The 26,185-nt window shown below is 41.8% G+C and overlaps 2 protein-coding genes across 4 annotated transcripts in view; both read right to left on the bottom strand.

Annotated features, from left to right (window-relative positions):
• Nucleotides 1–6,002, bottom strand: part of septin4b (septin 4b) — a 52,547-nt gene extending 46,545 nt beyond the window's left edge. The window contains exons 1-2 of the mRNA XM_030743839.1: nt 5,728–6,002; nt 218–225 (exon numbers count right to left, since the gene is read on the bottom strand). Of these exons, the coding sequence (XP_030599699.1) occupies nt 218–225; nt 5,728–5,779 (60 nt within the window). The 5' untranslated portion in view covers nt 5,780–6,002. The remainder of the gene's footprint in view (nt 1–217; nt 226–5,727) is intronic.
• Nucleotides 6,003–8,193: 2,191 nt separating this feature from the next.
• Nucleotides 8,194–26,185, bottom strand: part of limk1a (LIM domain kinase 1a) — a 58,433-nt gene continuing 40,441 nt past the window's right edge. For 2 of the 3 annotated variants that reach the window (XM_030744520.1, XM_030744521.1), the window contains 13 exons: nt 19,916–20,025; nt 18,654–18,869; nt 18,234–18,339; nt 17,793–18,007; nt 17,351–17,537; nt 17,023–17,109; nt 15,118–15,249; nt 14,940–14,999; nt 14,185–14,250; nt 12,809–12,977; nt 12,638–12,693; nt 11,922–12,079; nt 8,194–11,355 (listed from right to left, as the gene is read on the bottom strand). In XM_030744520.1, coding sequence (XP_030600380.1) covers nt 11,187–11,355; nt 11,922–12,079; nt 12,638–12,693; nt 12,809–12,977; nt 14,185–14,250; nt 14,940–14,999; nt 15,118–15,249; nt 17,023–17,109; nt 17,351–17,537; nt 17,793–18,007; nt 18,234–18,339; nt 18,654–18,869; nt 19,916–20,025 — 1,731 coding nt within the window. In that variant the 3' untranslated portion in view covers nt 8,194–11,186. Of the gene's footprint in view, nt 11,356–11,921; nt 12,080–12,637; nt 12,694–12,808; nt 12,978–14,184; nt 14,251–14,939; nt 15,000–15,117; nt 15,250–17,022; nt 17,110–17,350; nt 17,538–17,792; nt 18,008–18,233; nt 18,340–18,653; nt 18,870–19,915; nt 20,026–25,468; nt 25,620–26,185 lie in introns of those variants that run through there. The other variant, XM_030744522.1, reaches the window with a different exon arrangement.

Below are 26,185 nucleotides of genomic sequence, written 5' to 3'. Positions count from 1 at the left end.
CCACTGAGCATGTCACACAACCAAAAATTTTTAAAAAAAAAAGCAGTTTGTGAATAGGAAAGTCTCTTCTGTAGCATTGGCTACAAGGGATAAAATACCCTGACATCCACAAACCACAATGTCCGCATTTTGGTGAGATAATCAAGGTCAAGTCTAGCCTCATCAGCGACCTACTTAAATCCTGCAGTTGTAGGATTTAAGAAAAATGATTTCTTACCTCATCATCTGGTTGTAGGAGGATGACATCCAACAGAGGTCACACACATGGGGGAGAAAAAGAAACACATAAATGACAACATGCTGAGTCACATGGGAAAAAAAAGAACAACTCTGAAAATTAGGTTAACATTTAAATGCAAAGAAAATGATGGTTGTTATCTGAGAAACAAAAGTACCAATACCGACAGGTCTCCCCAGTGAAACAGAAAAATATAATATGTTCCAAAACAGTCTGCTAGATGGTGTCTCAATGTTAACACAGAAATTCAAACAATTTTAAACTTATAACTTTCCTGAGAGCAATTTGTCAGGTAATCTTTTTGTTTTGCCACCGTGGAGCTACTCTCTTCTGCACATTTTCAAGAAGAAGCTCCAGCCTCTGACGGGGACGGTCGCATTCTATCTCTCTCCCTGCCCTCCCTATCTTTCCTGCTTGCTGCTTGCTGTGAGAGCGTCTCTTGCACACTGTTCGAATAAGAATAAGATTGAGAGCAATATGGATTTGGCAAACTGGGCCTTCAAGACCACTGATCGAATTTTTTCCACTATGAGATCTGGGAAAGGGGAGCCTGCGTGTCCGAGTGGAACAGACCCGGTTGGATACGTCATCAACTCTTGGAGCTCGTGGAGACCTGTGTGCTTCTCGGCCCTCGAGGTGGAAGACGTGGAAGACGCTTACATATTTGGCTATCTGGTAGCGGTATCTTTTCTGTTTGGGCTCGGAGGATACCTGATTTACCGAGAAATCAAGAAAACCTTCGACATCTGCAGAGGCTGCCGAACCAGGTGGATGGGCTGACCAGAATGGTACAGACTCAGACTCAAAGCCTGATGAACCTGAGCCGTAGACTTGGGGAGTAGCAGGTGAGAGGGGTTCGATCTGGAGATAAGGTACGGTTCTGCACAGTGAGGACGGTAACTAATGAATTTGGATTATTGGATTTATTGAATGGTTTCCCAGTGAGACTGAAGGCTGTTGAAAAAACAAGCAGCCTGTTCCAAAACAACATCTGCATTATCAGAATTCGGCTCCCTAGCCGGCCTTGGCTGGCAATCATATCTCTCCAGAGCTATGCGTAACGGCCGCCCTCCCCCTCAACCCTCTCTGTGATTTGTGAAGCTGGATCTGGTGTACCAAGGCCGCTGATGAACTTCCATCACTATCAGCGAACTGTTTGGCTGGGAGCTGGCATCTGGGCTCCACAATGCCCCCACCCTCTCGTCTCCGTCTGCATCCCCTCCTGACCCTGACCCTACCCACCATACTGCTATCCTGGCTTTATATGTGCAATATGCTTTTTGCTGAGGTGTTTTTTGGAACCTCGTAAGGTGTTCTTTATGAACACAGTATGAGATGATTTTTTGAACCTAACTATCCCAATGTATCTCTTTCTGTCTCTCTGCTAAAGGTAGCGCCGTTGAGAAACGGTTGCATGACCTCAGACATCTGTCCCCCCTGTCTGTGTTATGTTTATGCTTGTTTTGGATGGATGTTCTGTTAACTGCAATTTCCCCATTTGTGGGACTAATAAAGGCATTCTTGATTCTTGATTCTTGATTCTTGACATTTCTAGACCTTGTGAAGATGTGTGGTGTGTGTTACCAATCATAATTTCACAGATATTTTATAACACAGTTTTGCAAAGATATCTAAAAAGGTTTCAGTGACATGGGTCAACTTTTACTGAAATACACGCAAGAGATAATGAACTAAATTTTGATCCAGATGGATGTTTGGGAGCCCCACAATAGTCTGACAACCTAAGGTGTACCCCACCTCTCCACCCAAGACAGCTGGGATAGACTATATCACCCGTATGACCTTGAATTAGATACACTGAAGAAGATGAATGGATGGATAAACACGTGAATTTGGGAAATTACAGTATCAGAATGAGGCTTGTGGTAAAGCTTGAGTGAGGATGCTGTAAGGATGAAATTTAGTCATCAGTGGCAGCAGGTTTGTGTTATGTAAATAATTTGGGGCATGGGCTCCTGGTACAGTAGGTTTACAGAGTTGGAGTAGGCTAGCCAGGAATTTTGTTTGACAGAAAACAAGGAAAACAACCTTTGAAAACTACCACTTCCACACAGAGAAGTCTCATACCGGTGAAGGTTCGGATAAAAATAGCAACGAACTGGCACCAATCTCAAAGTCTAGCACTTTTGAAACATTTGGCAACTCCGGTAATTAGTCATGAGCAGGCGATCCAAATTATTCATGATGTTTGCCATTTGCTGATTCCTTCAGGTCTTAAAAAGCAAAACAAATTTCTTTACTCCAAACTGCCTGTCCTGGGAAGCTGTCTGGCAGGATTACAATTATTGATTCACTACTTTAAACTCAGCAACATCTTTTGCCTGTGAGCGTGTAGCGCAGACTGAGGCACAGGTCAGGGTGCTGAAAGACCATTATAGCCTCTGCCACCATTTAAAACCACTTCAGGAAGAACATCAATGTTACAGGTGGTGGGTTAGTCATCCTTGCATATGGACAATATATAATGGATGATCTGCATATTACTGCTGCTATTCTTGAAAACCAAACTGAGCAGAATGCATCACTTCCAGATGCACCAAATTATTGTGGCAGGATGGCACAACAAACAGATGGATAATGCAAACACTCACACACACAGCTATCCAAAAAATCTGCAAATTTTGGACTGAAAACATCTAATTATGGACTCGCAGAACTACAGTAGTGTAACAACTACTTGGTCATTTTTTCTTTGACCTACATGCTGAGATCCTCCACAAGTGATGCTGTCAGCACAGCCACAGAGAGCTGTGGGGCTCCCCCTGAGGGACTCTAGCCCCTGCACACTGTGCCATCCATCCCCACCACCTACTGTCCTAATGGGTGAGTCTGGCCTGATGACTGGGGTTTAGCTATTCTCTTGTTAAATGGGTTATGGGTGCTTAAGAAAGCAGCCACCAGTAATAATAATTAAAAAAAAAGGGCGCAAAACTAATTAAATAAATTACTTAACCCCTTCAAGCTTCTCTGCCCTGGAAACTCATGCCAGGAAGCTCCCATCACACAGATTTTGTGCTGATGTTAATGCCAGAGGAGGTTTGGAGCTCTGCAGTTATCAAGCCTGGCTGAGTTGCTGTGGTTCCTAAATGCTTCCACTTTGCAATAATAGCACTCACAGATGATTGTGGAATATCTAGGAGGAAAGAAATTTCACAATCTAACTCGTTGCACCAGTGGCATCCTATTACAGCACTGCACTTGAATTCAGTGAACTCTTTAGAACAACTAATTCTTTCAGAAATGTCTGTAAAGGCAGACTGCATGACTAGGTGCTGGATTTTATAGACCTGTAGCAGTCTAGTCTTCCATACTATCTTATCCAGAAACATTTGGTTTAGGAGGATTATCTTTTTGGCAGTTAAAAGACTGAGATTCATTAATGCTTGTGCATTTTATTATAATTATGTTTTTCTGGATACAAGCCGATTAGAAACAGCTCTGGATTCACGTTGGACAATTTTCTAACACATCACACTGACTTCTTCCCACAGTGAAACAGTGTTTGTTTAGCCTCTGTGCATTTAGTACACACAGCATGTCTGATATATTTTTTTATTTTAATGAGTTACATATGTCTGCATTAAATTACTTCAATTCAATTTTAGAATGTGCCAACAGTTCTGCAAAAAAATATCACAGAGAAAATTTAGATAACAGTGAGCTGAAACATTCAAGAGTAAGCAGCTGGACATGGAAAAACTAACATTTGAACATGTCACCATACTGTAATATCTAAAGGGACTCCACAAAAATGATTTTACAGGGATGCTGAAGGTCAATCCCTAGATAGTCTCATTTCCTGCAACAAGGATTTAAAACAGGTTTGTTTCCCATTGTGTATTAAAGGGCTGTTTTATTGCTTAAATGAACTGTGTAGTACAACCTTTACTGTTATACTTGAGATACTGAGCACAGAACTGACAGAGTAAAAGCTTCACTGCATATTTCTGATCATCTGAGTGCAGCATATGACACGAGCAAAGCACGCAAAGAATATCACATGAACGCTCAGCACAAGAGCACTCATCACCTCCCACTTTCTCCTCGCCATGTTTATATCCATTACACAACCCCTCTGTGCATACAATACACCACAGGGCAACTGTTTCAATGAGGGGAATGTTTCAGTGCAACTGCAGCCTCCGGTACCTCACATCACAAGACCACTGTGCTTCTCTGTGCACACACCGGGGGGGTTGACACAGACACGTTATGATCCAGGTGAGCTTTAAACTGTTTAAAACAGGGAACCAAATATCTGTGATGCCGACACAGGAACGTAATGTGGACCAAGGTCACGTGAGCGTGGCCATAGATTTCTAAAAACCTGTCAAAAAGACCAAACTTTTTGAATGTTTTTTTTTTTTTGTTAAGCTACATTATTAATATTATTATTATTATTTTTGATAGAAAATATACCAATACTGGCTAAGAAAAACCCAACAATGAAGCCCAGTTTTTGATTGCTTTTCACAGGTTTGACGGTCAAATATAATTCTGCAGCGTCTAACTGCAGAAAGAAAAACACAAGGTGAATGAAAGGCTGACATTGTTGCAAGTGAAAAGCTTTTTGAGGAATGAAACTGAGCCAGAACTTCTTGTTTTACGATGGCGTTGTGTGGGGCAAAGTCTTCACAGCCCTCAGTTTATCGATGGCATAGTCAGTTTGCTGCTGTAAACCACCACACTGGGTTTGAAAAAGCACAGTGAAGATGTGGTCCCATCGTAGTCCTATCTGCATTAATTGTTTAGGTCACATAGCTACACTAATTACCAGCCAAGTGAAGGCAGCTGCAGCTGCAGCTGCATGGGAGGAAACTTGGTGATGTCTGTGGCTTGGATTTGTAATTACCTTTGAGGGAGCATGTTTAAAAAAAAAAAAAAAAAAAAAAAAAAAAAAACTGCAATCCCCAATACTTTTGTTAAACCTCTTGAATTAAAGCCAAAGGTCTCCACTTTAATCACCTCGTAAGTGCTCATTTCAAATCCTTTGCGATGCTGAACACAGGCAGATTACAAAAAACTGTCAGTGTCCAAATATTTATGGAGCTGACTGCAGCTCTGAGCGGTCCAGAAATAGTTCAGTGTGGTGAGTCTTTGGTACCGCTCTCACATAGCTGCAGAATTACAGTCCCGTCGTCCCGTGTGGAGCTCAGGCTGCTGCCAGGCTTTCCGAGGATTTTCGTCCAACGGGACGAAGTGTACCCTCTGTCCTGTCTGAGTGCACCCATAAAAATAAAACCTGCACTTGTATCACTGTATTACAACCTGGACCTGTAGCCAAACCGGCCTGATTTGAGGATCGTGACTTGCTTGTGTGTTTAATTAATCAAAAGGAGAAAAAAAAAAACAAAAAAAAAAAAAAAAAAAACAGTTTAAGGAAGGACCTGCTCAGTTTTTTTATAGGCTGCTCCGATTCAGAAAGTAGACGAGCATCCTCGCATGCAGTGTCGGATGTAAGGACTCACCGTGGTTGAACATTGCGGACCGAAACCGGCTGTTGCTGGATGAATTTTCCATCTTAAAGTTTCACTTAGCGCCAACGACCGCGACCTTGTTTTTCTTTCCCCCCTCTTCGTCGGTATTGGCCTTACTTTTCTCCCCGAATGTGAGCACGGCGGCTGTGAAACAGTCGCCTGCGTGTTGTGACCGGACAAACCCGTCTCTATCCGCACACGCGCGTACACACACACACACACGGTCGGTTCGCGGTTCAAACTGTCGAGCCGCCTCCAGCCTGCCAACTCGGTGACGTCACAGAGCTGCCGCAGCGGCGTCGGAATGAAAACAATCGCACGTGGATGCGCGTTGGGAAGAACGGTCACGTGCGTCTCCGAGGGCGAAACACAAGTGTGTACACTTCCACAGACACCTGAACATTACATTTTTTTTAAAACTTCATTTATATTTATTTATAACAGAGGAAGGGGTTGTTGTATTGGCTCTTTTTTTGGTCAAAAAAGTCTTAAAAATATTATTATAAACACACGACAGTGGCGCAGCTTTTGTAGTTTTCCGCAGTTCAGTATTGCAAATGATCTGAAGTTCAGGGATTCAAGGATTACCCCCACTTTCATTCTTTCAAACAGACTTAAAAATAACTGGGCAAACAAACATTAATTTAAATATTATGATTATTTTTTAATACTTGGGTTGCTGTCAAAGGACTTATTGCAGTCTGAAAGCCATAAACGTCACTAAATGCTGAGTTTTCCCCCCATGAGATGCTTTGCCACGTGAACATATGATTGGTTGGAGCTTATATTGCAGACTACAGTGGTTTAGTTAAAATGGGGTGCAGTCTTTACCGCCCAAGTAGTGAAAAAGCAAACTATAAAACAGTGTAAAACTAGCCTGCCTAAAATGTGAGTTTATGCAAATCAATTTTCAATAATTGAATGATTTTAATGCATAAACTCCAAATCTTTCACGGTGTCAGCTTCTCAGATGTGATTTGCCGTTTGTATTGTCTCAGACTGCAGTAAACTGAAGAACTGTGCAAAGTGGTGATGTGACAAAGCAACACGTGTGAAGGTGACACCTCGGTGAAGATGCGATAACTGCATTTCTTACCGGTTTTTTTGCATTTAGCTGGCCTGCCTCTAATAAGATTGTTTATGCTGTGCCCTTTAAATTAAGAATAGTATGTAAACACTTCTGTCACTCGTGCTGTTTCTTCTTTGTTTCTAATAGTAGTAGGAATGACAGGTGTATACTACCTGCTAACAAAAAAAAAAAAATCTGAAAGATGAACAGCTATAATGAGATAGATGGTGACATCTGGTGGTCGCTTTGTAAATACTTTTCAAATACACCCTCCCACCACCCTTGAAACAAGCACTATTTTTATCACTTTAATGCAGCCCACACATTTTCTCTGCAGATAGCGCTGATACTGATCTCCAAGTGAGAATTCACTGCGTGAAGCACATCTCACTGAAACAGCCATATTTAGACCTCACTGGTGCTTCAGTAGTAGATTAATCACAGAGTGAATATACTGTAGATAGAGTACCGTACAAAATTCTTCAGCCACTGCTCATTTTTTTAATATTTTACTTCCAAGCCATCAGATTTTTTGTTTTTGTCGTTTTTTTAAAAAACAGGGAGCAATAGTTCTCCGGGCTTTCTCAAGGTCTTTCAAAGTTTTTTTTTTTTCTTTTTTGGACATTGACCCCTTTTCCACTCATTTTCAGTTCAGTCCTTGTACCTGACTATTTTCAGGAGACCTTTGTTAAGCCACTTAATTCTGACCTAAACTGGACAAGAGGAGGACAAAAGAAGTGGCAGGCCTAAAAATATATATTTAAAAAAAAAAAAAAAAAAAACTGTCTACAGCAGCTGAACAGTATCTGAAAGTCATGTCCTTAAGAAATAGGAAAAAAAAAAGAAATCCAGCAAAAACCTGACACAGGACTTGCGAGATACATCTGGCTCTTCAGTTGACCATCCATAAGAAATGGTCTTATCTGAAGAGTGGCTATCAAGAAGCCATTCTTAATGACATGAAACAGGGAGAAATGCCTGAGGTATGCCAAATTACCCAAGAACTGGGCTGAAAATCAGCGGCCACAGATCTGATGGGAGGGATGAATCCAAATTTGAAATTTTTGGTTCAAATAATTATCAGTATGTACAGAGGTCAGGAGTGAGTGTCTACAGGCATGGTGACACATGGTGGAGGCTCTGTCAGGGTTTGGGACTACGCTTCAGCCAGTGCTGTTGGACATTGTTGTCACAACTAATGGAATTATGAGTTATAAGTACCATCAGATGTTGATCCACCATGTAAATATAAAAATTTCAATAAATCACTTCATTTTCCTAGCAATTTATATGGAAATGAAGGGTGGCTCAATACTTTTGCACAGTAATGTATAAGAAGAACAGACACTGGTTTGTTTTAAGGAGCAACAGTTTTATTTGTAGCTGTGACAAAATGAAAAAAAAAAAGTTGCCTCCTCAGAGTCTAAATGTTCAGGATTAAAGTGCAGAATTGTTTTCACAGCTTGTGTAAAAAACAAAAAAACAAAAAACTAAATAACACACAAAAAAAATATTAAAACTGACAATGGAGCTCTGGAAAATATAAATACGATACAGAACAAGATGAAATCTCATACAAAGTGGTTTCAGCAATGATAATCAATCCACTTGAATCAGGCTTGCACTTATGATACATTTAAAAACAAAAAAAAAAGGAAATCAGTTCATGTTTTCAAATCGTTGGCAAGGCTAGCTTACAACAAAGGCACAGCATTGTTCAGAGGTAACGATCCTTTGCAAAGAAGTGCTGCGGCGACATTCTCAGTGATCATCAACACGCCCTCACAACCACATCTAACATGCTCGACACGGCTCAGACAGGGATGGAGAAAGAAAATGTGCCCACGGACGAACACATAAACCAGGAGGGGCTCACTTTACAGAAGCGTGTTTGTGTTATCAGCCTGCGTACTGACAGAGGTTTACATGCTTTCTCAGTGTTAGTGCTGAGGAGTGGTTTCCTACGAAGCTGCTGAATTAACTGAATCGAGAAGAAAGCTCCGGAATATTACGGCCCTGAGCCAAAAAGAGTATGATGAAGAGGTGAGGAAGGCCAGTTGAAGTGCTCTATTATCAGAAAGACCAGCAGTAGTCACATCCTCTGTGGGCATCACACATGGAACAAGCAGTCAGAAACAACACAGAACATCATTCACAAAGGACCGGTCTGTAGGCAGCAGGCAGAGCCGGGACAGCTCATCCTCCTGGTAGCAAAAGTCTGGGAACTTTAGGTCTATTCAGGTAGAAAAAAATGGTGTTGAAATTAAAATATTATCAATAATGCCTCAGATATACAAGGGGTCAACTAATCTGCTGCCAAAAACAGGAATTAAAAGTTGAACTGTACACATAAATGCATCTTAATCAGGAACGTGGTCCTAACACGGTCCAGTTTGCTATCGAGAGGATGAATTTCCCGGATCCCATTTTTTTAAAGTTAGAAGGCTCTATCAGTGTCTTGCATTCATATTTCAACCTGAACTGACATTATTTCCTTATCACAAGTAGCCCAAGAGAAAAAAAACAAAAAATAAACCTGGCTTCAACTAGCCACTTGGTTATATAGTGCAAATAAAAGTACTCAAATGTGTACAAAAGGATTTCAGTGGGTATATCGCTATTAAAAAAAAGAGATGCAGTTTTTTTTTGTTTGTTTTTTTTTTAGCCCGGCTTTCTCTGGTTACTTTTTTGTCTTTTTTTTTTTTTTTTTTTATCTCAAATAATTTAGAGACAAAAACAGCTCAGCTTAGAAGCTGGACAAACCTAGCTAGAACATCATGCAGCTCATGAAAACATCAGCAGGAATTTAAAAAAAGGAAAAAAAAAGAAAAAGATTTGAATTGTTTCACGTTAGAAGGTGCGAAAGAGATTATTTTTGAGGATGCACGCAAACAATGGAAGGAGTACAGTGATATTTACAGCCAGCACTTACATGTAAACAAGAGACAGACATGTGGACAGACGGCTGACATGATGAGGCAGTACCTTAACTTACTGTACAGTACATGAGATAAGAGTGAATCCTTAAGAACTGGTTGATTGCTCTCAAAACATCGCACATAATTAGAGTTGATCATAACATGTACTCTTATCATTTTAGCTAGTTTAAAGCCATTTGATGTGATTAGATGACACAGTATTATTTTTAAGTTTATTCCAGCGCACATCTGTGGCTACATGAGAACTCCCAGGTGACTGCAGCTTTTTGGATAGAGAGAAAACACAAAATGTAACATTTACTGAGTTTAAAATGATATTTTAGGGGTTACGATTGCACATGTATGGAACGGTAAAAGCCCCAAACCTGCCACAGTGGTGAAAATGTAGAGAGAAAAAGTGGGAAAGAAAGAAATAAGAAAAAAAAAAAAGAAAACTTTCAGCTGTGCCCTTAACTGCAGTCAAACCTCTCCTCTCAATTTCTGGTCGGCCAATAAAAATATGGCAATGTAGCGTATGTATATAAAATATGTCTGTACATTTACTATATTTAAAACATTTACAATGTCGCCGTTATGAACACTCGTATGCGTTTAAATGTTGGTGTGGATGAGATACGTTAACAGCTCTTAAAACTGAGAGACAACGTACCAAATCTATGCCAAAGGTGTGTACCTCAATGGAAAGTCAGTGCTACACAATAAATAGGGGAGAGGGGCAGCGGCACGACTAGATTAGTGGTTTGTGACCAAATGAGGTCAGAGGGACACGAAGAACCAGGATTTGACCTGACAGCATTATTTACAGTCATGCGCTCTTCTGTGAACTAGTTAAAGCTTGAAAGGGTTCGCTTCACGAGTTGATGTGAACCTCTAAAGGACACACAGGCTCCTCGTCTTTGACGTCCAAACAGAAAGTAAAACCAAACCAAGCTCACACCTGCAAACACCTACTGCACAATGTACTCTGTAGAGGCCTAAAGTTAAGGTCTGCTGTATGCAATGGGATTTTTTTGGGGGGTGGGTGTGGGGTTATACTTCCACATGAACATACACACTACAGTAAGTACAGTAAGCATTCTTGACTGGTGTGACCACTAGAGTTAAATCTACACGATTCAAGAGCTGATTCATGATTTGAAAGTCAGGTCTGATTGCATATGACGACACGTTCCACTTTAGCTTCAGGTGCAGCAGAATCAAGCGATTCTAATTAATGTCTCTTGATTTTACTTTGAATGTTAGTATGTGTGCGTCTCACACAGGTGGCTTCTCAGATTCACAATTTCCCCCTGAGTCTATTCATTAAGCCTGAGCCAGTCTGCTCCCGCAAATACGGAGGGGTATTTACATGACTCCTCCGACCACTGTGCCGATCCGGGCAGGCGGTCGCTGCCCTTGTGGGGTTAACGATAACACCCCACTCGTCCCCATTGTGCTCAGCCCTACTCTGGCTGTTCGGGGTGGGTGTGCAGGCCGTTCTCGGGACGTGTTTTGCTGTGGTGCTCCCAGAAGGCCTTGTGCAGCTGGTCCACCTCAGACATCAGGGGCAGACCGATGTCCAAGTGCATCTTCAGGTTCTCCAGCCACTCCTCCAGTTTGGAGAAAGCAGGTCTGAGTATTAAGAAAGCAGATGGACACCCCAGTTTATAAACCTCTCCTATTTATTTGTATTTGGCAAAGTCTTTTGACATAATTCAAGGGACAGTTCACCTCAAAACACAATAAAACTCGTTTTTCTCAGTTCAGAGTTTTATCCGTCCAGCTAGCAGAGGGAGGTTTGCTTGAGTTAGTCATATAACAAAGTGAAGGATTTATGCTTGATTAAGTGTTTTAATATGCTGTCTTGTTCCTGGAATAATGTACTGTAATGTACTGTAGGACCTGAAGTTGTTGGAACTGGTTACCCTGGGGTACCTTAAACCACTTTTAAAGGATTGAGAAAAATAGTTTGCTTGATTAGTTAGTATACCTCAAAACCTCTAACAATAATGCAGCTTCCTGTGATACTCCATAGAGTTTCAGTAGTAGCTGTATTTGGTAAAAACGATTTAAAAATGTAGGTTTTTAATCAGTTTACAGGTACAGCCAATTAAACCATGAAACAAAAAAAAAAAAAGTGTTTAAAATGGGTGAACTGTCCCTTTAGGCAACATTTCAACACAAATCTGGTGTCTGACCGTTTGTCTGCGTCGAGGTCACAGCACAAAGCAGCCATGGGGAAGAAGGCAGGGGGACAGTCAGGGGGACAGTAGTGCTCCAGGAAACCAGAGATGTTCAGTCCAAAGTCTGTCGCTCTGGGGAGGTAGTCGGGGTCAGCGTTCACCCTGCCGATGATCTGGAGAGAGCGAGAAAGAGCAAAAAGAGTTAAAGATGGAAGTCAGTCCCCCAGCTGAAAACCAGCAAACCCTCCAAACTGAAGCTCATCACTCCCAGCAGACCACAACTATCGTTTGTCTTCCCATCAGCAGCCACATGAAGACGTCTCTGCTTTCCTGCTCTCTAATCCCTGTAATGCTCTCTATATAATTGTGTCCATCTGGAGAACTCATAGTGGAGCTTCTGAGTGAGTGAACTAAACTGTTGAGCCCAAATTATGTAGGTGGTGTGTGGCATCACTGTGGGCTGGATGTTCAGTCGGAAAGCAATTTTCCCTCTAAGAAATGTGGAATTGGGGAGAGGAAAGATTGTTCCCTCATAAAACGTGTTGTATTTCATATGAGCCTAACTTGAAAGTTTGACAGCTTTCACTTTTTCCTTTAATTGCAGAAGAACACCTTAGACTTCAGATGTTTTATAGAAGATCTAATATTAAGAGACAGTGGAGAAGCACTGGTTTTATCATCTGGAGGCACCGAGCACATACGATATCTTGAGCATATTGAGGGTCGCTTACCTCGCAGAGCATGATACCAAAGGAAAAGATGTCTACTCTCTCATCGTAGCTCTTCCCTGTGAGGGAAAAAGACAAAATTAGACTGATGTTAACATTTTGGTGAACTCGTACTCAAATATTTGTGAATAACACAGGAAAGCAAGCACACGCGTCACTGCCTGTAGAACATACCATGGATCATCTCTGGAGCCATCCAGTACGGGTTTCCCACCACAGTGTATCTCTTCCGGCGGTCAGGCCTCTTCAGGCCGGTCAGCTTTCCCTGCGTCAACTTCTCCCCGTGCTTGTCGTCCACCATGAGTCGAGCCAGGCCGAAGTCTGCCACCACCACTGTGTTGTTCTTAAAAGTACCAAAACATTTTATTTTTATTATGCAACAAGCATACTTTGCTGCCTACAGAGTTGTCATAAAAGTTGATTTAATTTTTTTTTTTTTAACCACACAAAGAATTCACACAAAAGTGATAGAAATGTCAGATGGAGTGAAATCACTTGCTGGGAGCAGGGGACAGTTTGTGAGACCGCAGGCTGATAAGCTGTGATTTAATGTCCACTCACTGTGACCTTAAATAACATTTTTGCTCTCTTTTCATAAAGGAAATGTGCACGTTTCCTTTATAAAAAGACACATCATCCTTAAGATGACGTGTCTTCCTGAAGGACGATATGTCACTCAAGATTTCCAGCCTGAGTGACACATCATCTGAATGGAGTGTCAACCTGCTAGCTCCTAGTTCTGGACTCTCTTTTCTCTGTGTGATGTGCGTTATCACTGTCATCAATTCTGAAAAAGAGCCGTAACCTGCAAGGGAATATCTGTGGTGGGCCAGATTTAAGCTTCTTTAGTCCATCCATCCATCCATTTTCTTCCGCTTATCCGGGGCCGGGTCGCGGGGGCAGAAGCCTAAGCAGAGAAGCCCAAGCTTCCCTCTCCCCAGCCACCTCCTCCAGCTCATCCGGAGGGACCCCAAGGCGTTCCCAGGCCAACCGAGATACATAAACTCTCCAGCGTGTCCTGGGTCTACCACGGGGCCTCTTCCCGGTGGGACATGCCCGGAACACCTCACCCAGGAGGCGGCCAGGAGGCATCCTAATCAGATGCCCGAGCCACCTCAACTGGCTCCTTTCGATGTGGAGGAGCAGCGGCTCTACTCTGAGCCCCTCCCGGATGGCCGCACTCCTCACCTTATCTCTAAGGGAGAGGCCAGCCACCCTTCGAAGGAAACTCATTTCTGCCGCTTGTATTCTTTAGTAGGGTTGAAATTAATCTCCAGGCTGTCAGGCAAGCATTTTGTTTTCATGCGACACGTGTTCGGGGTTCTCCCTGTTTAGGTCAGGAAAGTTCAACATTTCTGCTTTAAGCTTCTTGTGTGGAGCGTGTTTGAAAAATCGTCTTAGTCTCCCACAGCGACTGTGAACAAAGCTCTCTTGTGTTTTTGTATGAGCAAACAGCAGGTGTGCTGTACTAAATCCTTAAAGAAAACATGCTGTATGTGCAGAGGTATGTCCGCACAAACACAAAAGCATACAGGAAGACAAGCTCTTACCTCTCGGACTAGACAGTTGTGAGAGTTCAGATCCCGGTGGATTATGTTCATGGAATGCAGATATGTCTGAGGGACAGATAGGAGACAAATAAAAGGCAGGAAGGATAAAAGTAATTAAAAAAAAAAAAGCTTTTTGATAATCTGTAAGTCATGACAAAGTAGAACAATACTGTCTGGCTTTATCTCCAATAGGTGCTTGCTGAATATAAAACACAGTCATGCTTGACATGCAACATTATACTGATATCAAGGGAAAATCTTGAGAACCTGAGTTCTTATCCTGCAGGGATTTATGCTCTCATTTAAATCTTATAATAAGAAAAGTAACCCATATCTGTTGTAGCTCACAAACATGACCACTAGAGGGAGACAGCAGTAAAGCTAGCAGGAAGACAGAATTATTCAGGGTAAATTTAACAGGAGACAGGGCACCGATCTCCTACTTTTCTCTCAGCCCAGCAGGATGTGGAATTTTGTTTGTTTATTTTGGTTATGTTTTCTTAAAGACAACACTATCGTGGCAGTGCCTTCATTTCCCTATGCATGTTTTACTGTCAGGCAGCTTCTTGTTCTTTGTTTTTGTGTCTGCTGTGACAAAAGAAAAACCTGTTCTTGGGTCTTTATAACCACTTGGTAAGCAATCATGTTGATTGCATTTGGGTAAATTAAACCCAAATAATAAAAAGGGTTAAAAAAGAAGATCTTAGTCTGTTTTCCAGAGTGCTGTTTTTGATATTAACAGTAAGTGCACTCACCATCCCAGCAGCTATGTCCTTAGCAAAACTGACCCGTTGGTTCCAGGGATAGCTTGAGTCCTGTAAACAAAAAAAAACAAACAAAACAACTAAATGTAATTTAATCATATCAGCATTCTACATTCAAATGCATGCATTTTAATTCTGAATAGGAAAACAAACACACTCCACAGCTCACCATTTTCTTGATGATTTCCCTCAGGGTGCCTCCCTTGATGTACTCTGCAATGAAGTTGAGTCTCTTGTCTTTGTAGAGGACGCCGATGAACTTGAGCACATTGGGGTGATCCAGGCAACGCATGACCTTCACCTTCAAGACACAAATATTTTATTTTTACATGCTGTCATAACATCCCTGAAACACGTCCACAGCGGCCATAAGGGGTCTTAAAGCTTCATGATCAAGCTGAATGCTTCCTCATAGTCAGTGTTAATATTTTGCAGTTATGTCTGCTACTTTGCAACTGTGACTACACTGCTAATAAAACTAAGGCCGCAGTTATGGCTGGCACATTAGTCACTCCTTGTGTGAACTGTGATCTCAACACAGCATAGTAAGCATTTATACTCATATATGAGGTGCACTCGACTCAATATGACAAGTGTTGCTGTTCAGAAATAAAAACACACCACTTCACCGCTGCAGTACAAATAGAGGATGTTGAAACACAAAACAAAGCTATTTCAGAGCTTTTTCTTTCTACAACAAGCTGATTGTCAGACCCTTGCAGCAACCTCCCTCTGTGCCATCTGGGAATCTCTTTGCTGCTGCACTGATGATATATATTAGGAATGCATGCAGAGACCCACCGACCTCACTCACTTATGCCTCCAGCTCTGTGCACGTTAGGTACAAACATGGGAAATGCACAAAAAGTAGCAATGACAACTTTTTTAATGCCATAAATGCCTCGTTCTTTTTTCATTTTCACCACGGAGGCTGCCGAGCGCCAAACAGGATTACACGAGACTCAGTAATTTGAGACTTGGGCCACCTACAAACAAACAGCCAGCAGGAGTAATAATCATCCCTTAACTGTGCCTGGGGCTCATTTTACAGCCAATCTTTTTACTCACTTTTCTAATTACAAAGCAAAGGCTCATCACTGTTTCAACCCAATAATAAAACTAAATGCCCACTCATAAATATCCACAACTAAAGTGGAACCATTTTCTGAACTTCAAATGTCCTATTTAGGAGGCCATTAACTGGATGAATGAGGCTACTATGACACTGAAGACCAAACAAAAACACGAGGAGTAATTCAGTAATCACAAAAACTCAAAAAGCCTCACAGACGTCTAAACCTGTGAGTCATCCTCTGTTATCAGATCCCTTTAAGGTGGACTGCAGAGAGACAAAGCTTCAGAGGGGATTTTCCACCTTTTTTAATCTCATTTTCTCATTTTTCTTCCGGTGTTTTTTTTTTTTTTTTTATTAAATTCACTCCTGTCCCACATTCTCACAAAGGAGCTGCTAATTTTAACTACAATCCTGAGTCAGTGACCCAGCACTTTAAGTTTTGGACTTTCAGTTTACGTTATTTAATGTTTTCTGTTTGACTCTCAGTTTGTTGCTGTTCACGCATTTTGTAATTTTGTTCCTTTTACACATAATTCTTGGTTGGTTTCTTTGTATTTACATTCTGTGGCCTTTTTTTAGTTGTATTTATCTGGGTTCTGTTCATGGTCATAGTTTTTGTTTTCAATTCCTTGTTTCAGTTAGCACGCCTCCCCTGTGTTCCCTGTATCCTATTGTCAAGTTTACCCACCTGTTCCCCATTCCCCTAATCAACTTGTGTGTATTTACTGCCTCGATTTTCCCCTTGCCTTTTGTCGCTGCGTCTGTTATCCTTTACTGTGTTCCTGTTATCATCATATCATGTTTTCTTTTTAAGGTTTGCTTTTTGTTAAATAATTCTGTTCTCCACATCCACATTTTCCACTCAACATATGACACTTCAGCTTTGGGTTATGGAAAAAAAAAGACCTCTGACATACTTGCTTCATCAATTTTTGTGTGTTATGTTTCATTCACAGTCTGAAGGTCAGATCGCCTCTGTGATTGTTCATCTCCACCCACCTCTTTGAGGAATGTTTTTTGTGTCTCGTCATCAAAGCGAATCAGCTCCTTCATCACCATCACCTCCCCTGTCTCCCTGTGTGTCACCTTTAACAAGACACAATGCAAAAAACAAGTTAAGCAACACTATTCTGAAGCAATATTAAAAAAAAAAAAAGTTAGAAAGGAAATTTGGAAAATTCCCTGATGTGATAAAGCCCCAGACACTCATCCTCCTTCCTCTGAACACGTCTTTCTTATCTCAATGCCGCCCCCTTCTGGTTTTTTTCAGTATGACTATATTGGAAGAAATGGTATACTGGAGGTGTCTCTACCCCCTCAAATCTACCTTTATGGCCTGTCCAAAGCATCCCTTTCCCAGCACCTCTCCGTGGATGAGGTCTGATGGGCGGAAGATGCGGTGAGTCCGGTTTGAGACCACACGGAGCGACTCTGATCGATTGATGTCCTTCCTCAGGGAGATCGGTGACGCTGCATTGCTGGAGCCAGGTGACTTGTCAGTGCTGTAACTTCGCCTGAGAGAGAAGAAAGCCAGTAAATAAACCCTTATTGAAGGCAGTTAAAGTAATGCAGAGGACAGATTAGGAAGAAAAAAATGGGTTAAACAACTTCTGCTATCCTTCCGCTAAACAGTGATTCAAGGTGTTTAACACACTATTAATGTGAAGCTGAGAAAATACATTATCACCACTTCTACTATTCGCAGGACACTGTGATTAAAGTATAAAATTAGGTGCTGCATTAAAGCCGTAAGTCTGATGATTTCTTACGTGATGATGCGAGATTTCAGGTTGCTGATGTCAGGATTGGGGGGCTGGGTGATGGGCAGGATGGGGCTGGGACCCTCTGACAGTGGGGTGGACAGCGGGCCGTCCACCTGGTCCTCAGCCTCTGAGGAGCCTCCCTCCAGCCCTGGCTGACTGTGAGGGTCGTGTTCGATGGTGAGCTGCAGCAGCCGGCTGGTCTCCTGGATCAGCAGGTCAATCTGGAGATGGCGAGTCAAATCAGACAGGTTGGTTAGATCAAACTGAGAAGATTATCTGCTAGCTGAATGTTTTTAGTGGTCTGTTTCAGAGTGAGATGAAACACTCACTGCTGCTGAAGCTCAATATCACCACATTTCCCTCCTCAAGAACAGGAACATTAGTTCAACTCAGGAGGTTCTCAAAGCTTCGTCTTTTAATAGCAAACACATAAAGAACAGTGAATACCTCATCCAGAGGAACGTTATGAATGGGCGTCCCATTGATTTCCAAGATCCGGTCTCCAACATGAATGGAATTTTTCACATCTGGGCTGATGCAGTCTGCATCCACCCTGGATGAAGAAGCAGAAGAAAAAAAAATCTCAAACACCTTTGTGCATACAGCGAGAGCAGATAAGTCTGCAGCTCATTTGAATATCAGTGGCTATTGTTCCACTCTATTATACATTTTAAATGAATCTCATCTATCACTCTGGTCTCCATTAATAATCCCTCTTCTTTATCTTTTGTCCTTCATCACATTGACCTCCCCTAAGGTTGCATCTTTTAACTCGTTCTCCCTTTCCTCTTCATTTTCTGTTTGTTCTACATTCCACAAACTGAAACACAATATCCTTTTATCTACAAAATACAAAAAATGACTCACTGGGAGACTCTGACAGTGTGTCCATGTTCAGGACTGTAGCCGTTGGTCGGGCTGAGCGGCTGGTCAATGGCCACAGAGAAACCACGCCCTTTGCGTCCGTTGTTGCCGTCGGCGGAGGCGGGGATGGATACCAGGGTGACCGTGTGAGGGATCCGTGAGCATGGTGAGTCCGGCAGCGACACTGGGGTCACGATGGTCTGGTAGTAGCAGTGACCACTGCAGCCCGAGAAGAAGAGAAGCAGAGGTTAAGAACTGAAGTTATTAAAAAATAAGAAAGAGAGAGACTATTAAAAAAAAATAGGACTCCTCACGAAGTTTCTAAGAAAAATCAATTTCTCATTACAATAATTTTCACAGCCGTCACATGTTGTTGCTTTGGTTCGGTCAGGACAACACTGTACAGTCACTGTTTTGAGTCACTGGTCAGTGTGACTTCTGATAAATCAGAATCTGTCTGGCATACCAAAAAAAAAAGAAACACATGCTTATGAGGTGACTGAAGAATGACTATGAGGTGATTCCAAACAATGGCAGCAACTCTAATTTAATATATAATTATTTATTTATTTATTTTTACAAAACCCACATAGTACTCATTTGCCTCTCAGCAAATTGTAGTAATTGTAAAGTAGCTGCTGATTTCCTTTCCATGTCATGTGAATCAGCTTGGCAGCACGTGAATCTCTCAGTGAATGGAACGGCCTGAGAAAACAACACCAGCTCTCAAGGTCAGTTACTCAAAAGTATTGTGGAGAAGGTACCATAGTTGTGTGAATTTGTTTGAGGTCATTGTGTTGCTGCAGAATAAACTTAGATGCCTCTCTGATGGTATGCTCTGATAGACACAGCCTGAAACTTGTGACAGGAACATTTACATAACCCTGCAGCTATGCTGCAAGCAACTAACAATATGATGTTCAAACTGCAGCCGCTGTTTATATAATAATAAAAGCATTCTTCTCCCACTTTTAATGCTTTATGATTGGTTTCATGCTTAAACCACTCTCAGATATGGGCATGTATTCTGCCAGCTGTCATAATTTTTGTTAAAAAGCCATATGAAGCAAGAAATAAGTTGAATAAATTTAAGATTTGTCAATCAACAGCAGCTTATAGCACATTTTTTGTGCTTTTGTAGGGACTTTGAGTGGATTAGCTTATGGCAGAGGATGAAACTGGGAAAAGATGCAGCGCACAAAGCAAGGACTGACATATTCCAAATGTATGCATTTTTTTTAAACCTTATAGTGTTGGAAGCTCACCAGTAGAGTTTGGATCTCTCCACCAGAGCGTATGTGTCTCCATCACCGATGAACGCTCGGCAGTTCAGACACGTGAAGCATTCTGGGTGATATTTCTGTTCCCCTGCGACCTGTTAAAAGCACACACATTAATACATAAATGAAGATATAAACAGAGTGATAGGCTGGGATGTTAAATAGATGGTTCTTTTATCTAAAGAGGAATAACTTAGTAATATTTCAGTGTTTTTGAGCAACAAGCAGCACGAGGCTTTTATAACTGTCTGGGAAGTAGGGCGAGGTCTGGCCACTGAGGGTAATCATTAGTTTCAAGCTCAAACATCGTGTTTGCTGCTGCCAGATGCCCTCCAGAGCTTGGGGCACTTTTGCAAACAAGAGGGGGAATTGAGTTATGGCCAATTTAAAAAAAGAAAAAAGAAAAGCAGAGCAGGGAATGAGCAGATAATTCACAGCGGCAGCTCTGATGGTGACGCTTCTCTGGAGGTTTCAGCTCTGGGTGTTCTTCAGACCAAAGACAAAACTGACCAGAAAATCAAGCATCAACACCCCCAACTTTTAATGCCGCTCACTGTCCTTGCTTGTCTTGACAATCATCGACTAAAATAATTGATTAAGCAGCACTCAACATATTATTATGCACCCTTCTTAACTCCTTCAGGTAATGTGGCGCCTGTCGATGCAAATGACCCACCCACTCAAAGCCCTAATGATTAAACATGAGCTACAAAGTTAAGTACCTAAGGTCAAGCCCACCAGAGCTGTTTGCTCCCCAGAGGCTGCGCTTGCTATTTCATTTTTTTGCTTTTAATGGCAGAAATTTTTGGAGGGAGTGTGCCCCATGACAGCACTCCTCAACTGCACTGATTTGCAATGCTAATGGGGCACAGGAGGACTAAGGAGGGGCGCTGCATGGAGGACAGCTCGACAAAGAATGATCAAATGCAAACAGAATTTCCCATTTAGTTGTTTCGTCATTTAATTTTCCGATAAACTACCTGAGAAAATAATCAGCGGAATACCTAATGAAATATTAATAATGACTGGCTGCATCCCTGCAATGCTGCATATGATTCAGACTTAAAACAACAACATGAGCTCATGGCTGCGAACCCGAATCAGCCTCTAAGCAGAACCTCTTTTAAATGGTGGCAAGCCTAAAACAGAAAAAGGGAAAATGTGAAGATCAAAGAATCAATAAAACCTCTGTCTACAGCCATATGTCTACTACTCTTGCCTCCTGGGAAAGCAGCAGTGAAACCATGAGCTCACACAAACAAGGAAACACATGTTGAGGCCTTGGGCTGCAGCAAGGAAGATCCTGCAATTAATTCATGGCTTTTTAAGTAATTCAACTCCTTCCAGCTACACAGCAATAAAAGATACCCCACCTTGATTTATTTGTATCTTTTAAATATTTCAGTTTCTGCTTTTGACGAACAAAAGTTTGATTCTACCACTAACTGAAGACTCAGAAGAAGAGTCAATTTGTAGCCTAAGAACAAAGGAGGAGAAAATAGACGTTTAATTGCTTTGTGATGGACAAGAGCAGCTGCGGGGTTAATTGACCAACTTAATTTCTTTATTTGTTGACTAAGCAGTCTCATAAAAAGGAGCCATAAAAACTGCACAGCGACTTTGACAGCAGATGTAAACACAAACAGCAAGTGAAGTGGGAGTGGGAGATCATTTTAACATTAAACACAAAAGCTGTATGATTATTTTTAGCATCACATTTGCTTGTAGGTGTAGAGTTCTCTTAGATGCAACCCTACAAATGGAGAAGACAGGAAGACAGGACAGCTGGATGGAGATGAAACAGACGTGTGGCTCTGCACGCCCTGACTCCGTGGCGGCCATTTGCTTGCCATGCAGACACAACACACACACACACACACACACACACACACACACACGCACCATCTTTAAATCCACACGTGACAGGCGACAGCTGCTGCCCTCACATTTCGGATGTGCTTTCTCTCCAAAGTGTGGACTGAATGATTAAAAAAAAGGGACAAAGAAACTGTCGTGTGATGAAGAGAACCATCACTCGGTGCAATATCAACCATGTGAGCAGCAGCTTTAAAAAAAAAAAAAATAAAACAGGTTTGAGAAGCATCACATGCATTAACAAACCACGAGTTCCACATCTTATCCTGACATAAGGTCTGTGGGTGTGCGTTGAGTGAGTATTAGTTCACCACCATGCTCGAGAGAGTGTGTGTGACTGTGTGCGTTAGTCCCACGGCCTCTTGGAGTGAACACAAACCAAACAGAGTGCACATGTCTGCTGGGGGAAAGCGGGTCCACGGGGTCGAGAAGTAACCGGGTCAAGCTGCAGCGACTCTGCTGCCACGTGCCCTGTGTTCGTGGGATGGCTGAGAGAAATGTAGCTTAAGTACAAAAGCAGCGGCGGTCTTTGTAGCTTATGTACTCAAATGTGATGACCCTGAAGTTTATAAAAATGTGCAGTCTTAATGCTAATGTAAATATAGATAAAACAGTGTGTAATTCATATATTTAAACCTTTGAGTTTCAGAGTTAACGTTAATGCAGGAGTTGACTTATGCTGACCTAGCTAATGCTAAGACTAAAGCTGGTCTGTTTAGCGTCCTACTATCAGCCTAGTGCACTGTAACCTGTGTTATTTTTTTGTAAAATATATATATTTAATCTTCTCGGTTCATGCAAAATCAAGCAACCTGAGGTAAGTGAGCTACACAACAGTTACACCGTGCAAATACTTAGTAACAAATCCTCAGAACTATTTTTTTTAGCAGGTTTCCCAGACGTGGCTTAAGCCTAATGCCATCTGAAAAAAGCCCACAGATAGGACTAGGCTTAATCCACATCTGAAAAACTGGACATTTAAAACCAATTTTAACAAAGCTGAGTAAATCTTGCATCAAGTAGGCTAAATATGTTCGAAAAGGCCGTGTTTGGAGCGAAACCTTTGAACTTATAACCTCTAATTTAGTAACAGGAGGTTGTTAGCAGAGTATGAAACAAGAGTCAAGGATCTTAAATTGTGAACTCACTACTGAAATGTTGCTTAACAATGACCTCATCGTTTTCTCCATTTCAATATATCACACAATATGTAGCTAAAGTATATATTGTTCGATAAATCAGTACTTTTATAATTGTTTTTTTTTCCTGATATCTGCATTTTCTACGAACACACAGCGTCACTAGGCTTTAAAGCGCTCACTCCTTAAACATTTTATCATATGTTACCATCACATTATTAAGTGGGTGCAGTCTGCTGGGTTTTTTTTTTTTTTCAGATGTGGAAATACTGATCTTAAAAATGGGGAAGAAAAAGCTCCAATTAGTTTTAAGCGTTGCCTCATTACCACAAATGTGTGACGTTACCCACAGACCCTTTTGGGTTAATGTAGCCATCAAGCTTTATTTGTTGTTTAATGATTTATATGTGTGACCTTAGGGTGGCTGTGGAATGTGAAGTGACCCTTGTAGGTTGTTTTTTTTCTAGCGTAATACACTCAGTGACACATAACACAACAAGACCGACGTCTGGGTAAATACACTTCTGGCCATTATAATTAATGTGGACATCATGTCAGAAACACTTGCATTTTCATCACAACATTTCACATTTTCACTGGTTGGGTTCACTAATGAGAGGGGTGTCCGCCTGTCAACCAGCAGTGGTGAATACAAAGATAAAAAGCAGAAACAGATGCCAAAATATCTGGTCACAGAACTGAAGAACCTTCTAGAAAGTATCAGGGCAAAAGCACCGGGATGCTGCCACACTGATCTCGTGAGCATTCTTTAAGACATCGTGATTTTTATAAACACACTAACGATCTAACTGCAAGATGCTGAATGGGGAAAATGTAGAATAAAAGGGTTTTGCTATCTTTGCAGGCAAATTTAAATACCATAAACTGTATTTTAACTTATCTGTATCAGTGGTACATTGATGGAAATCTGATGCCTCAGGGACACCCCAGCTGCAGCTCAGGAGGTAGTATAGGAGGTCACCTACTAATCAGAAGGTTGATGGTTTGATCCCTGGCTGCTGCTCCAGTCCATGCATGCCAAAGTATCCTTGGGCAAGATACTGAACCCCAAGTTGCTCTCCGATGCATGTCGGAGTGTGACTGTGTGTGGGAATATTGCAGTAGATAGTAAGCACTTAGGAGTATGAAAAGTGCTTGTAGAAATGGGTGTGAATGGGTGAATGAGGTATGTTGTATACTTGAGCTTTGAGTGCTCAAGTAGAGTAGAAAAGCACTATATAAGAACCAGACCATTTACCACAGGAACACAGAGAAAGGATAATATATGGGTGTTGCAGGTCTGCATAATCTATCCAAACTATCTACTATTTCTGTAAAATGCATAAGGAATATGCACCAAACATGAATAAATGAGCACTCCAGTTCTAGGTGTACTCATTGTTAAACTGAACGCTTTACTTCTGCAGCTAGAAGCACCAGTCAAATCCTCTGACTTAAGCACGCTTATGCCAAAATGTGAAACAATGACCTCATATCAACAATGCGCGGGGTGATTCTGAATGGGCTCACAGGATTATAGCAGATCTGGCTTTGCTTAACCTCACGCTTGATGTAATGAACTTTCCTCTGAGGCATATCCTGCATGAGCTAAACAGAAAGACGCAGTCCATATGTGACTGAGCTCATAGAAACAAAACAAAATAGCTGTGTTTAAAAGAACATAATGTGGAGGAATAGTCACAAGGGCACGTGCATCTGGTACCTGATATGCTGCACTGAGACTGAGCTACAACTGGGTCAAATACCAAAAATCTGTCAAAGGGATTTCCTCAAGCTTAAACACACAAAACGCTGTACAAAGCTGCAATCAGAGCTGGCTGAGCAGAAATTAGGTTAAAAGATGAAGACAGAAAACTGATAGACTTTCAAGCCACAGTGGAGATCATTTAAGCAAAGACAATTAGACTGAAAGGCTGACAGGGAAGACAGTGGGCCACATTGATGCTGTCTGAATGGAAACCCCCTACTGCCACAAACAGTACAGTACCACAGCATGCCCAGGCCTCCTCTTTAGAAAGCTGTTAATATATTCAGCCTGTCGCCCCATCCATCTCATTCTCCAAGTCTCACATCCACTGTGGTAAAAATAAATAAATAAATAAAAACATTTAAAAATAATCTCTCTGAATGCGCTCGCACTTTTATCTGAGGAAGAATGCACCCTAAAAATAGCATGTGTGCCGTGGCTCATCACATTTTCATGACACTGAAAAAAATGGAGCAGAAAAAGACAAGCAGATCTACTTATAACAATAATATGAATGCTTAATCAGCATTCACATCAATTACAAAGCAACACACTGACCCAGTTTAAAAGGGACGCACAAAACACATCATGCTCTGGCTTTAAAATGAAAGAGAAATGATGGAATGAGACCCCGCAGAAGCAATCGGCAAACTATCTGAACCAGCTTTGAGACCTGCCTCGCTGCCTTCTTGCCGGCTCATGAATACTATAAATCACCCAGAAGACACCTGGAGTAGCAGCAGCACACAGCCTCACCTTCTTGTCCCTTTTCCACAGCCTGAGACAGCAGAAGCTCCAGAAAAACAAATCTCCCACCATGTCAACGAGAGCCGGCGTCTCTCCTCGCTCTTCTAGTTCATTCTACCGAGGCAGGCGATTCCCCGCTGTCATAACAAAACACTGGCAGCAGCCAAACCCGGCAGGGTGAGAGCACTGAGGGGGGAGGAGACAGAGAGCAGCCCACGCCTTTGCAGCTGAGCTCATCTCTGAATCACTGTTACTCCTCCTCTCCCCTCCGCCTTCCCCGTCTCTCTCACTTTTGCTATGACATCATCGTTTCCTGTTTGGCCCAGCCCACTCTTGCACACATTCTCAGCTTGTCGGGTTGCTTCACAACCCCCTCCACCCAACCCCCTGGTATCTTCAGAGAATACCTCCTCTCCTCCAGTGCTGTCCCCATTCCTGTAATCACACTTTGAAAGCAGTGACAGTCACAGGCCTGACTTATTGAATGTTATGCGACGGAAAGTTTTCATGTTGGACTAATTTATTGAGTTGTGTGTTTAATTTCATGTGCTGAATTAGGTGAATTAGGCACTGAAAACACACAAATGAAAGATACAGACTGAAGTCGGCTCATCATTTTCTTCTTCTAAACGCCAAATTGTTCAATACAAGCTGCAACTACTGATACATTTTTAGATATAGAATATTCTGTTGATTTCCTTGCCAGAAAACAGTGAAAACTGCCAA

The sequence above is a fragment of the Archocentrus centrarchus genome, chromosome 13 (genome assembly GCF_007364275.1).
Source record: "Archocentrus centrarchus isolate MPI-CPG fArcCen1 chromosome 13, fArcCen1, whole genome shotgun sequence".
NCBI classification, from domain to species: domain Eukaryota; kingdom Metazoa; phylum Chordata; class Actinopteri; order Cichliformes; family Cichlidae; genus Archocentrus; species Archocentrus centrarchus.
Note: the sequence above shows the minus strand (reverse complement) of the source record. Positions and strands in the feature narration are given on the sequence as shown.